The sequence below is a fragment of the Larimichthys crocea genome, chromosome XVIII (genome assembly GCF_000972845.2).
Source record: "Larimichthys crocea isolate SSNF chromosome XVIII, L_crocea_2.0, whole genome shotgun sequence".
Taxonomy (NCBI): domain Eukaryota; kingdom Metazoa; phylum Chordata; class Actinopteri; family Sciaenidae; genus Larimichthys; species Larimichthys crocea.
This window is the reverse complement of record NC_040028.1, coordinates 19883975-19899699: the sequence shown is the minus strand read 5'-3', so window position 1 is coordinate 19899699 and position 15725 is coordinate 19883975. Positions and strand designations below refer to the sequence as shown.

Below are 15725 nucleotides of genomic sequence, written 5' to 3'. Positions count from 1 at the left end.
CAGGCCAGACACACACACAGATAGTGAACAGATACTTGCAGTGCTGCTAAAGTGGAGAAAAGTAAAAGGGAGTCAAAGCAGGACGAGAAAGGAAGGAGGGAGGCAGGAGGAAGAGGGATGGCCTCGCCTCGCCTCGCCTCCGCGCCGTAAATCTGGAGGAGTAACAGGACGCTGCATCTAAACTGGGACGTCTCATGTTATTCTGTCCCCAAAAGAAACTAACCAGGCTGCCTTAACCTGAAGAGGAGAGAAGACTCAGAGATACTAAATACGAAGATACTAAAAAGAGTTTCTGTTCATTATAAGAACAAAAAGTCAGAGTAAACCAAAGTGTACACACTCAAAACAACTCAACAAGAAAGAAAGAAGTTCATCTGGAGTTCGTTTGGAGGTCCAGCTCTGTCTGGACTGCCCCCTTAGACTCCACAGAGGAGGTGGAGGTGGAGCATCATGAACAACTCCTCTCACCTCCGCATAAAACAGCTCCTCAACAGACTGATACTCCCGCCATGTAAGAAGGAGATCTACCACAGACTCTTAACACCAGCATGACTTCATGACTTTACTCATTGTCTATCAACTCTGTGTATACGAGCTGCTGTGTTTCATATGGATGCACCCGTGGGATTATTGGAGACATGAATTCAGCCTGGGACACATAACATGTCCATTAGTTCTGATGTAATTAAAGCTTGGCCACACAAATAACAGGAAAGAGAAGCAGACACCCATGAAATAAACTTTACGCCCACTGGTAACTGAACCACAAAATCTAAATCTGAAAACTTTTCGAGACACAGAGAGGATGAATATGGCTTCACAGTGACAATTAACTGTCAGCATGATGACAGCATCCCATAAAAAGTGACACGTCCTTGGCCATGTGGAGCATGGGTGCTTACCGTATCGGGTCCTCTGACCATCCTTGTCATACTGATCGTAACGCCCTGGCGAGGAAGAAGATGACTCCGGGGCCACCAGCAGGAATCCAGCTACGGAGGCGATGGCTATGCCGACCACCAGCGGTTCGGACACGTACTCCTCGCAGTGCCTCCTCGGTACCACCAGTTCTCCCCGACGCGACACCTGAGAGGACGACGTGACATTTGTAACCAAAACAGACGATACTTTACCAAATCTGGACCCTCCTCAGCCTCCTTCTGTTTTTTTATTCTTGCTGAATGATTAGAGAGCGACCGAACCTTCAATCACGCCTCGTGTTTTGTCTGCAGTTATGAAGTTCTACAAAATTATTAAAGCCACGTTTTGGAATAATTGGAATCATGACAGATGTTGTTTCCTGTCCCATGGAGCAATGCACTCGTATGTTTGATGCTGTGTGTGGTGGGCGTGCAGTCCTCCTGTCTGTCTGTTCATGATCACTCGGTTTAAAGCGCAGCTCATACAAACAGTCGAACGGAGCCAGAGGACAATATCTGTCAGTGATCACACATGTGTAAATATGTGTTTGGACACAAGTAGAAAATGTTTAAGATAAAAAAGATCTGAGTCCATATAAAGAACTGAATATTTCACTGAACAAAAATGTGATAATTGCATCCTGGAGCTGGAAAAAAAATAATAAGCGTCCCCGCATGGTGCTCATTTGTTTCATTCTGTACAGTACATTTAGTTCCAGACGGCACGATGACATGAACTGCCAAAGTTTAAGAGCACTGAAAATGTTGACATACTGACACTTCATCTGGGCCAGAGATACATAAACATTAGAGGATTGTTAATTGGTGTTTGGAGCCAACTAATGTGTAAAACAAAAACTTTATTCCATGTAGTTGGTGTGATTATATTCATTAGGCATACGTTTAAGTGTGAGGAGCCAAAAAATAAGATGTCTGGACAAACATCTTTAACTCTAGAAGCAGAGAATCTGACCTCCTGCAGCGTAAAATATGTATTAAAAAAGCTGTTTAGTTTTCTAAACTTGCACACTCTTGCACGGCAGATCACCCTACCTGCAGATGGCTCCCTGGCCGGGGATGATGTCAAACTTGCCGTCATTCTGGCAGAAGTCAGTCTGCAGGTCGCAGATGCCTGACACGGCAAGCCGTCCACGCGTGAAGAGCCGGGTTGCAGACGCACTCCGCCTCCCCCGACCACTTGTTCACCTTACACTCGGCGTACTCGTTACACGCCTGGAACTTACAGGGGTCAGCCGGTCGCCTGGAACGAAGAAACCAACCAAGAGAAGAGGGTTGACTTTAAGGTTAAAGGTGCAGTGTGTAGGATTAGTGTGCCCCCCTAGTGGTGAAGTTCCAGATTGCAACCAAATGAATACTCTGCCGCCACGCCTCACCCTCTCCTTCCAATCATGTAGGAAAAACTGTAGCTGTGAAATTCACATAAAAGCAAAAGTCCACATCTAGAAGTGTTTGGTTGTCTGCTCTGGGCTAATAAAGGTCTTATTTTAACGAAACGACGAAAACACAATAATTCTTATACTCAGGTTATTATACACTAATGAAAACACACTAATGAATATTGTATTCCGTTCCTAAATCTTACACACTGGACCTTTAATTAAGAGAAACTGTAACAAGCTTCACAAATATTTCGGAAATACTCATAAATTTCCAAATTAAACCATTTAAAATGTTTTATTTTGGGATATACGTATACTTTCTTTCTTATCATGGGTTAGATGAGAAGATGATATGTTGTTTGCACCTACCAGTTCCTCTAAAGCGTAGCAAAGTGATGTTTTTACACTTCTTTTTTACTTTTAGTAGCTTTAGAGATGTTTTACATACATGTTTTACATGGCTGGCTGTAGCTTTAACATATTTACCCTTCAGACACAAGAGGAGTCTCACATTTGATTCTGCACCAAAAATAAATTACAGTTTGTTAATGGCTTTTCCAAAGACCATTGTTCCTCTCTAACGCGTGATGGGATCCAGCGTTTTGCGTTGGCTCTGACTCAGACAGATTATGACAGCTGAGTCATTGTAAACACAAGCATGAATCACTGATATCACGAATGTCCAATTACTAGCTGGCAGATGTTGACAGACTTAGACGCCTGCAGATCGATAGCACAAGAAGAAATTAAAAGGAAAATGTCACGTTGGCTCCATAATTGAGCCACATTATCAAAAAATAAGTGCAACATAGCACACACGCGCTGTCAAAGTGCAGTTAATGATATGACTTAACTTGGCTGCTGTCCAGGAGAGCCTTGATTATCTAATCCCAGCTGACGTGACCGTGACATTCGTCTATTGAGACCAATAAGTGTCACGACGATGACAACGACTCAGCACCTGCTTTCTGAGGACGAACGTGTTTTTTTGGCGCTCAATGTTCTGAGTCATCGCAGCCATTAAGGGAAGAGTTCAACAGTTTGGGAAAGATGCTTTCTTGCAGAGTTAGAAGAGAAAAGAAAAGATTTCTTTAACGGCTCAAGGAAAGTTTTACAAATATGAAACCTCCATAGATCAAAAATTCATTAGAGAAAGAGTCGTTTGTCATTTTTAGGTGTCCAGTCAATAGTTTAACAGATGTCTCTTTTAAAATAGCGGTCTGTGGTCTATGATAAAAAGTCAAGTATGCCTTAAGGACATAAAAAAACAAGATGACCTGCAACTTTCTGATGTTACGTTCTTCTAATTGGACCCAAACACCTCAGAAACTCTCTTTCTAGACGTGTAGTTACTTTAGATGGGATCAGATTTCCCAAAATCCACTCACCTGACTCGACATCCAGTGAGTACTTATCGATGGCCAGATTCATGGTCTGGTAAGCCGTGTTGCAGAAGTCCTCCAGGATCAGATAGACGGTGGTGGTGACGCCTTGTTGCACAGGCTTGCCAAATTTCATCCGGCTGTTGACCACAATGCTCCCGTTCCTGAAGTTCAGGATCTCCAGGTTCTCAAAGTTACTCAGGTTGGACTGCAGGTAGGGCACGAGCTGAGAAGAGATTGACAAATGTACAGTTTGATGTTAGAAAGCAGAGGCTTCGACACCACGGTGGGAAAGCCCAGTAAATGTGAGAAGTGTACCAGCTCCAGGAAGCGTTGCTCCAAAGCTTTGTACTCTGGGGAGCTCTTGTTGAAGAGGTCGTCTGAGAAGATCATGTTGGTCACCCTCAGGCTGAAGAACACCATCAGTGCTCGTCCAGGGTTCACAGGCATGGCGATGCTGGCTTGGTCTGTGCTGTGTGGAAAGCCAGTGCTGCCCTCCTCTGTGTGGTTAATGAAACCGTAACCATAATGGATCACATCAAAGCCCGGCTCTCCATTGGCGGCATCGTCCAGGCCTTCGTAAGTGTTGTGGATCTGCAGAATTAAAAACAGTGGTTTGCTTAGAGGTGTGTGTGGTGAGACTTGACCACAGCATTGACATCCGTTCTTTTATTTACCTCAGCCAGTGAAGGGATGATGATGTCAGGTTGTCCCTCGGTGGCAGGTTGAACGTCAAAGATACGTGTGAAAGGTGACTCCCTCTCTGGAGACAAGGCAGTCGGTTGAGCAGGGATCAGAATTTCTGTCACTGGTGGTTCTAGTTCATCCTTGCTGACCGGTAAGATGTCATCTTCTGTAAGATCTTCTGTGGAGAGCTCTGGAGCTTCGGGGACCTCCTCCTCTACAGCTTCAGGGAGACTCTCTTCCATCACCTCTTGATCTTCGCTCTCTCTCTTCGCTTCAGAGATGGCATCTGCATTTATAGTGACAACTTCTGTTCCCTCAAGAGACACTTCATCTTCTTCTGCTGCTGCTGCTTCTGTGGGTGTAGATGGTTGGAGCAGGTCATCTGAACCAGAGGCCTCGACTTCCACTGGTGGTTCAGGCAGCATTACGACTTCTGGCAGCTCCGGAGCAGGAAGCTCAGCTGGGAGCTCCTCTGGTGGCGCGGTTTCTACAGCAGGAGTCTGCACAGTGTCCTCCAGCAACAGACCCTCCTCCTCAAAGCCTGGAAAAAGAAAGATGAGAAGAATTCAACTTCTGCTGCTCTCCTTTAATAGAAAGTGGCTACTTATTTCCAGAGAGCACAGAAAGCAGACAAAGCATTTGATTTAAGAATTGAAAGACGTAGAAAATAAAGGTTTTATGTGCAAATATGCAAAAATCTCATGCAAACTGTGATACATTACATGTGTGGATGCATGCATGTGTTTAGGATAAACACTCACTGCCAGCTGCAGGTGCACTCGTGGTCAACACAGGAGCCAAAGGGGCGACTGCACTCTCCTCCAGAACAATGACGTCGTTTCCTTCTGTCACCGCCGCGTCGAGCTCAGGCACGACGTCACCTTTGTTGACATCTGCCGCGTCCTCTTCCAGGATCGTGACCTCTGCTGCAATAATCTGCACCACAAACAGGCTTTATTAAGCTAAAACCTTTCGCCACTGTTTCACGGGATTTATGCCGTGGCAGCAGGAACTTTGTCCGGGGGGCCAGCTGTAAAACTGATTTTTGCCGCAACTCAAAGAAAGCTTGAAAAAAGTGAATCTAAATCAGGGCAGCAGAGTGCTTCAGTGGCACAGTAGCTCTGTGCTTTTGCCTGCAAATCAATTACTGATGAGACGTTTGCCAAACTCTCCTAATTCACATAATGAGTCCAATTAATCACTTAGCGAGCAGAGCTATAAAGCGAACCAGCAGACACATTCAGTGTCTGATTACCATCAAAGAGTGCAGACGGCCACAAGACGGCACAAATAAAGACAGACTTTAGACGGTATTACTTGTCTGAATAACCTCACATGTGCTGTCTTTCGTCTTTACTCGCTCGTGGTGCGGTTGCGCTGCAGCAGCCTTTGCCCCAGAATAGCAGAGGATTATTAGAGCCAAACTAATCCCCCACCAAGCCTCACTTGATCCTTGCTGCTGGTGAGCTCAGCCTCCCCCTTTACCTGCACTGGTGTGGTCTGGATAACATCACAAGCCAGTTACAGGTTATCGCAACATCAGTCACAGTACGACTGTCAGCTTCCCTAAATAAAAGTGATTTATCAACTCTGTGCGGCTCAAAGCAGCTGCACGGCCACGGGGAGAGATTGTTGTCATGATAGCCGCGGAGGTAACTCGTTACTCACCGTGGCTCCATCTGCGGAGTTGACAGGCTCAGGGACCTCAGACACTGTGGAACCAGCAGAGAAACAAATATTAATATAAACTGACACAAAAAGGCAAAATGAGCCAAATAGCTAAAATAATCATGCCTGCAGGAGTCTGCGGAATATTTTGTTTTTTTAACTGTAACCATTTCAGCGCGGCCATCAGTTTGACAGCATTACCTTCAGGGGTAAATATCTACAAATCAGTGCTAAAGTCTGGACTGAATATCGGCCCGCTGTGTGCCAAGGACTATTACCGCATCACCAAATATGTGCCTTTAAGTTCCCCGGCCACACATGCCAGCCACATGAGGAGGTTTTAGCCGTCGTTTAACAACTCCAAGAATATAATTCATGTGAACGTCGGACTGCATTCGTCTCCGAGGGGAGCTCGCTAACACGGCAAACTAACGACATGACATTCTCTCGAAAACACGAGCAGGGGAGAGATCTCACGGGACGAGGAGACGCTGCAGACATTATCACATCCTTCGGTTTCTTTAGGAGGTAGCTAACCTACTTAAAGACGGACTGAATCCAACGTGACCTCCATATGTGAAAAACATAAAGCGAGTTTGTGGCTCCGGAGGGAGGACGAGATGAAATCTGATGCCTCGAGTGACGTCACTTGAGTCAGCAGCAGTTGGAGCCGAAGACTGGTCCACTCCATATCTGCTGCTTGATGCCAGGAGCTGAAGGCTGCAGCACATTAACCCGTTAACATTGCACAGTTGAATCTCTGATTGAACCGTCGCCGGGTTGAGTTGCACCGTGGGTAATGTAGTTGCAAGGTTTTGAACATGCAGAATAACAAAATATCTCTGGTTCTGCATCTCCATGGTGAGTCTGACTGTTCCAAATTAAAGAACAGATTAGCAGCCACGTAGCAGCAACCTGGGGGCGGTTAAGGGTTTGATTCCTCGCTCAGGAGGTGACCATACTTTTGGTCCATGCTTGAGACTTGAGCCGGCCACCCTCCCCGTTGCCTACGGCCCTACAGAGCTTCTGCCGCCCCCGAGTAAAGCAGAGGAAAAGTCCTGTTTGCTCTGTTCTCTTCTGCAGACCGTTTAATGGCAGGGATTTAACCGTAGCGTAGCATAAATAGACAGATGACTCTGTTATTTGTTCATTCGAAGTGGCCCACTTTCGAGCTGAAACTTCGTAGGACTCTGACAGAAAGAGCAGACGAATAAGAAACAGATGAGACCATTAAAACCCTGGAATGTTTTCTCAAGTGGTGTAGTGTATGTTGTAATATCAATGCCGGGTCTACTGTGTCTCTATTTGATGTGACGTTTGGATGTTTGCCCCGCAATGCCTCTGCCAGTGCATTCCCAGTGACTCCACCGCCATGCCAGTTACATAAAGAGCTATAAATGCAGCACGTGTGTTCAGGGAATATCTTCAGGGAGTCACGTGTTGGCAACATCGTCTTACCGCTCTCCAGCTCATTGTTCTCCAGGGCTTCTGTGATGAAGTTTTTCACCTCGCTGATGGTGTGGACCACCGTCGGGCGCTCCACGACCTCACGGTACGAGTTCTCCACCCGATTGGACTGCAAGGTCAGGTAGTCGAGTTGTTCGGTGCTCACTCCTGCTCCATCCACCAGCACTGTGACGGCGTAGTCAACCACCACGCCATCCAGCCTGGAGACAGAAACATGTACAGTTGTCATGAACGGGGAAATTAGCTACAGAGACCAAAACTGTTTTTTGTACCAGGCTGTAAACATGTTTATTTCTGCTGTGAAGTTGGACATTTGGACATGGGGACTTATGGAGACTGACTCACTTCTTCTGGAGCCAGCCTCAAGTGGATGACAAGAGGAACTGCAGCTTTTCTGACTCTGTTTGACCTCAATGGAGCTGAACCTTAATTAATATCATGTGTTTACCATTTCATGGCTGCTATAAAAAAGGTCACGTGTACCAACAAACATGCAGTTTAGTTCAACACCACTGCAAACCACAGCTCGAGTAATAAATATGTAGTTACTTTAATACCGCTCTGCCTTTGTAAAGATAGATAGGGGTCATGGTGTCACCACGAAGAATCGCTTTAAAGGTCCGGTGTGTAGAATTTAGTGGCATCTCCCTCTCGGTTCAAGCTTGACGGAGAAACTACAGTGACCGTAAACCTTGTAAAGGTCCTGTGTTTGCTTTGTCCCGCTCCCTCTGTAGATATAAAAGCCTCATTCTAAGGTAACATAAACATCAAATTTCTTATTTTCAGGTGATTTTACACCAATGAAAACATAGTTATGAATACGATATTTCATTTATGTTACATACCCTTAAATGTTACACACTGGACCTTTAAGTTCTAGCTTGAACTTTCATTTTTTTAAGAGTGTAGATCAACGGTCAACCTTCAAACTTCTTATTCCCCAGCTCTACGTAAATGTCTCTCTTCAAAGGTCTAAACGTGTCATTACTCTTTTTCTACCTGCTAAGTGAAATGTTTTCTTTGTGAAGACACAAAGAACACAAACTTCTTTTCCCAATCAATAAATTTCCACCTAAACACCATTTTCCATTGGTCACATACACCTTTATAAATAATGCCTCCTGGAGGAGAGGCAGGCAGTTGTCTTAGAGGATGAGAGCCGCTCAGGCATTAGCGTGATTTAACGTCAAACCTGTTAAAAGAGTTGTAGAGCAGTAACGGATGACTGATGACTCGAGTGATTTACTCCTGCTCTCCCTCTCTGTGAGTCTGTGTATAGGCCAAGAAAACTGCAGAGTCAGCAGAACAGATCCATATCATCATAATAAACATGGAAACCTCACAAGAGATTCCAGGCCCTGGAAAAAGCCATCTATCAGCCTTCATTTGACTACTGGAAGCCCCCTCCGCTCTGACCTAGTTTGTCGGGTTTCTGGCGGACAGCTGAGCACGTGCCGGCTCACATTTTAGGAAGAGGTCCAACGTTTCCCCACTTCAGTTTTCACACATACACAGACAGACAGCGTGCAACATTAACCACAGCATCACTGTGTGTAAATATATTTCTCAATGTACAACAAAATATACGATGTTTGTTCAGCCCATAAAAACGATGATTAAACTATATTTCACTTCATAGTATATAAAGTTGGTCAGCTACTTACACACCCTTAGAAATAAAGAGTTTGAACCGTAAGTGGTTCATTCAAGGTGCATTGTGGAATAATTAGAACTACAATTAATATAATTTAAATGCAAAATTACTTAAAAACACTACAATTAATATAATTTAAATGCAAAATTACTTAAAAACATTGACTAGTTTAGTTAAACCCAAAGTTCTTCAGATTCAAAAAACGTTGTTCAAACTGTCCCTTTGTTGGTTTTTATCAAAACTAGGACACATTATTACAAAGGTGACTTTGTAAGAGAGAAGCAGTGAGAGATTTTCAAAACATTAAAAGGCTAACCCTTAAAAACAAAGCTTTGAGTCAGAGCCTAAAGCGGTTCTTCGTGGTGAAGCCACAGGATCCTTTTACCCATCGGTTCTTCAAAGAAACAGTTGCTGCAATGGGTCGATTTAAAGAACCAGTCGTCAGTTTAAGATGAATAAACTTAAAAAGGTTCTTAGAGGCACGCAAAGTTCTGCAATTGTGACTCTTTCCTGCACTCCAAAGAACCTTAAAAACCAAAAAAAGGTTCTTCAGGATAAAAAGGTTCTCCAGAGAACTCAAATTGCTGCAGAGCACTTACCAAAAGTTTTTTTAGAGTTAAATCTAAATGTATTTATAAATCCAAAGCTTTTACTTGTAATAGAGTGTTTTTACACCACAGCATCAGCAGCACGGTGGCAGTAAAAACATACAAATCATCAGTTCTCTGCCTCCGTTTGCTCTTTTTTTAAATCTTCGCTCCACTGACACACACATCTTTCCTCTTTAACCCTCCTCCTCGCTCTCCACCGCTCCGCCACAGGCCGATCGGCGAGGTCGTAAAGCCGCTGATAATCGTCTCTATAGAGGAGCACCTGTTCACTCGGTCGGACTCGTCCTGATTCCACTTAACAGGTGAGGTGACCCAGCTAAGACCATTAACACCGGCGACTAGTGACACATCTTAACATGTGCCCTTGCTCGCGGCACGACAAACACAGCATGAGATGGAGGTGACGACACACACACACACACACACACTTACACACTTACACAGATCTAGCTAAGGAATGGTTGTTAGGAATCTGCAGGCTTAAATACAAGACAGGACGAGGAGAACTATTCAAGGACAAACCACCGCAGCCTGACTCACCCTTGGGTGTCTTTTTGGGGCCTGCATAAAGTGAAGAAGAAAAGAGTGAGACTGCGTCAGGTTTAAGTAGTTTTGGCAATCTTGTGAGGACAGTTCGGAGAGAGACTGACCTGAAGTCGAGCACAGACACACTCTTAAATCCAGGAAGGCCTACCAGAGCATCCTCTATCTGCAAGGACAAAAACAATCCAGCATCATAAACAAGCCTCAGCGAGAGTTTGTTTCTTACTTGGTTGGCAAAATAAATCTGATTTATTGTTCCAAAAGCCAGCTTGTTCTTCTCAAAGTAGTTGAAGGGTCTCGAGTCTTTTGTGCTGCAGCCCACATTGTTTTTTTAAATCGGTCTACGTGGCCTCGCTTCTGAGCACTAAAAAAACAATACATGCTGTTCTGCAGGAGTTTTTTTTAATCCATCAGAGAGAGAGAGAACACAAGAAGGTCTCCAGAGTCTGGCTTCTCCTGCAAATCCTCCATTTCTATGTTCGTCTCTCGACCCTCCACACAGATTTATAATCTCGAGATTTTATGTGTAAAAGAGGTAAAAAAACAAAACAGGTCAGTGATCAGGAGGAATGACACAAAACTCAGGTGTGTTCTCATGAAGTCAACAAACCTGCAGAACAGACTCGAAGGAGAATTTAACAGGCTCAAATCCACAAATACAAACTCAAGACTACTGCAATATGAATGGATCAGTAGATTATACACAACCCCGCTAAACTGCACCACTTTAAACCTAACATACCTGATACTTGTGTCAAACGTAAAGATGAAAAGGGGCTCCATTATTTCACAGATTGTTGGCTATGCAGATCGCTTCGAGGAAACCTCGACAAGTTTTGGTAAATGGACTGTACTTGTCTTTCTTGTCTTCGGCATTTTTACACGACATATCTCATGAACCGATGGCCAAAAAGACTTCAACACGACTGAGGATTGAGCCACCGATCATTTAACTTCCTGAGCCACAGCTGCCCCATGTAACCTCCGACGAAATCTACAATCTCTACTCAGTATTTGTTTTTCAGAAGCTGTCAGAATGTTTTCTCGATTCATGACTGTGTAACCTGTGACCTGTACCACATGTATGAACAGTTAGAGGAGCCGCCACGTCTAGGACTAGTTAGGAAACAACATGTTAACAGGCATTGATGGAGGGAGGAAGGGAGCCCCCCCAACATGTTTACAGTCGTTACAGTATAAACTTGCTATGTAATGAATCCGAGCTCGTATTAAAGAGAATCTTAACTTCAGATCTTGGCCTCATCTCTTCATTGAATCCTCCTGGAAAATCTGGAGAGTTTTCTACAATTTCCTTGAGAATAAGAGCACGGATGTACGGCTGTGAGACAAACAACTTGTGTACGTGTGAGCGGGCACTGCATGTTTCATGAACCGTCACATGTCTTCTTGTACTGTTTGTTTGTCAAATGAACAAAACTCCATAGATCCATGTTTAAAAAATAAAAACCTGCAGGTTCGTGTGCACGTGCAGAACTTTATCTATTCCTCTGACACATCATAACGCTGCACATATCTATTTCACCAAAACCAAATGTGTGCCATAAAATCTCTTTTTTTTGGAACAGTTTGCTGCTGTTAAAGTGAGTGTTATTAAAACTAACAATGCATCCACCACAGACCATAAACCAGCAGATATAGTGAGCCCAGCATGGAGCCAAGATACAGTAGCACTGAGGGGAGTCATAAAGAAAGACGGAGCTGAAGGAGCCAGAGACGAACCTTTTCAGCGAGCTGTCTGCTGAGCGTTTGGTACTGGAGGCTGGCCGGATCGTTGAGGTTATCGCTGTACAACTCTCCGGTCAGCAGGATGCTGAGCTCCACCACCTGCTCCAGCACGGCCGGGGTCGGAGGCTCCACGGCGATGTCATTGTCCAGCTGCGCAAAGAGAAAGAGCAACGTGTGCAAGGTATTAAAACATCACGAATCCCAATCCCAAACGTGATCTGGTGTGTGTGTGTGCACTTACTGGATTCTCTTCTACGTCTGGTACAGTGACAGCAGCCTCCTCCACCTCCCCTGCTTCAGCTTCACGTGTGAAACAGAAGAAAAAACTGTTGGTTCATTTTCAAGTGAACGGGAGCTTAAACTTTTGGAAAGTGCCGCGATTCCTGACAGCTGTGTGGATTAGACTGTCCTGACGCCCGGTGGACTTTCTCAGGTTTGAAGTGGCCTGCAGCCAAACTCACAGAGAAAGATTCACTAACTTACTGCACAGAAAGCTACAAACACACACAAGATAACGGTCTGACACTGAAACAACAAGGCCTGAGCACACTGTCATGACGTCTCGAGCTAACAGGACTCATACCAACCTTGTTCAGGAGCCTCAGGAGCCTGAGCGGCCTCCGTTGGAGCTGCTGTTGGAGTGCTGTGACCCAGCAGAAGATTGTTTCAACAATGCTGACATCACGTGATCAAAAATACAATGAATGAACAGCACACGGGACAAGACTTGACGTACCTGCACACGTGTTGCCAGGACCTGGTGGGTTCACTACAGACAGCAGGAAGAATGACACGTTTACACACAAACACAGACGTCATCATGTGATCGCACATGTATGATCTAAACGGTGAGTCTTACCTTTTCACGACGGGCAATGACATTCTCTAGAAACAGAAAAAACAAAATGCTGTAAGCCAGCTGCAGAGTCACACACAGATTCATATTGAACTATCAGTCATGCACAAACCTTTTTAACCAGAGCATGGTGCTCCTCTGATTGGCTGAAGTAGCTGCCGATATCTTGTGCCGTGACTGTGCCCTCCTGGCATTGGTTCATCCAGCTGTGGTACTCTTCCTGCTCTGGCAGGCGATCCCAGAAGATCTTGAAAGCCTCCCATATGGTCTCCTGGCACACTGAGTCAGACCAGAACCAGACAACAGAACTGGTGACTCCACACGAGTAAAACTACCAAAGTATGATGCCGACAGTACAAAAAGTTTAACGAAAATCACTATAAATTCGATTATTACTGACACTCCAGCAGCTTTACACACAGTTATTGTTATTATTATTATATTAATGCAGGATTAAGAGTGTGGACACTTTGATTGACAGGTCGGTGTCGTTACAGGTGGCTCGTTTGAGCAGATCCACCAATGATTTACATCTTTGCATGACGTCTCTTGAGTCAGCATTCATTGGCTGTGAAGCTTGAAAACACACCTGAGTTTCAGACCCAACTGTCCGTGATCTGGTTGCATTCTGGGTAATGTAGGCAGAAGAAATAAGACTGATTTTGACTTTGACCCTGTAAGGAGGCACGCCTACCTGAAGTAGACCACCGTCTGTTTGAATGCAAATCTCATAAGTCCTAATTGCAACACACAGATGTCAACTGACATTCTTATACTTGACCCAGGTGAATCCCTCAGGTGTAATTGAATCCCTTCACGTAAACGTGACAAAGGTCAACACTCAGGGGGCACAGCGAGGAAGAGTCTCCTTCTCTCGTTTGCGTTCAGTCCTACCTCTGAGATGAAAGTAGCTCAGATGACTTGCAACAACCTGCTGCACGGTCTCCTGTGCACAGAGTTTGACTCCACTTTGGAAAAGGATGTTTCGTTTCCGTCGGGTGGTGACTCCGCGGCCTTCATGAGCTGCCTTTATGTCAGACACACGAACAGCGCCTGGAACCTCCACGGGCTCCTGACTATAAGGCAGACTTAGGTAACCCATAGAGGAACCTTCCAGTGTTGCATCTGTGGTGCCACAAAAAGAGAAAATATTTAAGACATTTGACCAATGAGTATCGAGCAAGAAGCTTAGAAGTTAACTCCAACACATACCTGTCCTTATGTCCAAAAACAGGACCACAGAACTGAACACCACAGAGTAGAAAACACATCTCCAAGGAACGACGCTCATGTTAAATCCGTGATTGTCTTCAACGTAGATATGCACTTCCAGTCAAACCATGGAACAGCAGCGTGGACAGCGTCTTACAAGTTTGCATAGTTCAGAAGTCTCCAGATGCAGAAAAACAGAACGGCGCGAAGAAATCCTTTGACGACACCATGACACGCCGCTTTACTTGCTTTTACTCTGCAGCTGAAAAGAGAGGTGTGTCCCACGGGGTGCTGAGAGCTCACACAGCTCCTGGCTCAGGTAAGATGATCAGGCAGCTGGTTGTTGAGAGAGAGGAGGAGGGTGGGGGGGGATTTTTAATGCTCTCTAATCCTGTTTACTCTAAGCCTTTTAGAAGAGCTCGCCAAGAAGTTACTGGAGCGACACTGGGAAGGGAGGTGGAGGACGAGGATGTAGTTTACTGGTTCTCGCAGGGAATTTAGTGTTTTCTGCAAGAACGTGCAAGGCAGCAAATCCTGGTCCTGGTCCGGGAGTTTAAAGGACAACCAGACAAACGGCATTAAACACAACTGATGCCATTTCGTAGAAATCCCAACTCACCACACAAGAAGACACTTATTATGCGTCAGAGGGGCAGCAACTTAAATCCTCTCACTGCGTACGTATCGACAGCAGAGAGAGTCGTCGTGGGCTTATTGTGGAGTTGACCTTTAACCTGAAACTCTTCCTACGTGGGGTTTATCCTGTTTTTAAAAAGGGAAACCTTCCCCTTCTTATCTTTAAGTAGACTTATTACGTATTTGAGAAGAAAGAGAGAGTATAGGAGTGAGTGATGAAGTGATTTTAAATGAGTGGAAGGCAGAAAGGTAAAGAGAGTGATTGTTCTAATGGTGCTCTCTTTAAGTTGCAGGCAACTCGCCAAATGCGTGGCCACCATCGCAGTCGTTTTACTCCTGATCCTGTTTCCTGAGTTCATGGTCAGCTGGCAGGGGAGCCAAGTAGGCTTAGAGGGCAGCGCTTTTACTCTTACTATGAAGCACCAGACGAGAGAAGCTATGTGAAGCACTCCTTGGACAGTGGACGGAGCTCGCTGTGAATTAACATTTTAATGGATAAGATGTTGTGGACAGGAGAATGTGAGGAGGGGGGGATTACACACGAGTCAGACTGCGAGGGGATCTGACAGACTGAGACAGTAAATACACCTAAGCCAAACCATGTAACCCTCTGAACAGATTACACTGTAATGCACTGCACAGGCATTTCAAAATAAAGTCCTTTTGGCCAGAGAGAGGAACAAAGTTGGCTCAATTATTAAGAATAATCGGAGAATTATTAACAATAATCGGGGGAAAAAAGGAGCCAATGAAAACTTCTAATGCATAAAAAGGAAGAAATCATCTGATTTATAACAGACGTTCAGTCTCTGTTATAGTTACCAACCTCTAATCCTCACGTTGTTATGAAACGAACATAGGACAGCAGGTCAGGAGTCAGGACAACGCCTTAACTGTTGGACATGTCCATACAATACCTCATCTCTGAAAATAAAACCAACAG

At 44.8% G+C, this 15725-nt stretch overlaps 1 protein-coding gene across 2 annotated transcripts in view; it reads right to left on the bottom strand.

Annotated features, from left to right (window-relative positions):
* impg2a (interphotoreceptor matrix proteoglycan 2a) overlaps window positions 1-15684 on the bottom strand; it is a 22912-nt gene extending 7228 nt beyond the window's left edge. For both annotated transcript variants that reach the window (XM_027291270.1, XM_027291271.1), the window contains exons 1-17: window positions 15609-15684; window positions 14147-15255; window positions 13829-14059; window positions 13047-13213; window positions 12938-12963; window positions 12815-12847; window positions 12666-12721; window positions 12320-12378; window positions 12073-12228; window positions 10440-10498; window positions 10330-10350; window positions 7516-7724; window positions 6058-6101; window positions 5151-5325; window positions 4380-4930; window positions 4021-4296; window positions 3709-3928 (exon numbers count right to left, since the gene is read on the bottom strand). In XM_027291270.1, the coding sequence (XP_027147071.1) occupies window positions 3709-3928; window positions 4021-4296; window positions 4380-4930; window positions 5151-5325; window positions 6058-6101; window positions 7516-7724; window positions 10330-10350; window positions 10440-10498; window positions 12073-12228; window positions 12320-12378; window positions 12666-12721; window positions 12815-12847; window positions 12938-12963; window positions 13047-13213; window positions 13829-14059; window positions 14147-14225 (2362 nt within the window). In that variant the 5' untranslated portion in view covers window positions 14226-15255; window positions 15609-15684. The remainder of the gene's footprint in view (window positions 1-3708; window positions 3929-4020; window positions 4297-4379; window positions 4931-5150; window positions 5326-6057; window positions 6102-7515; window positions 7725-10329; window positions 10351-10439; window positions 10499-12072; window positions 12229-12319; window positions 12379-12665; window positions 12722-12814; window positions 12848-12937; window positions 12964-13046; window positions 13214-13828; window positions 14060-14146; window positions 15256-15608) is intronic.
* Window positions 15685-15725: the final 41 nt, after the last annotated feature.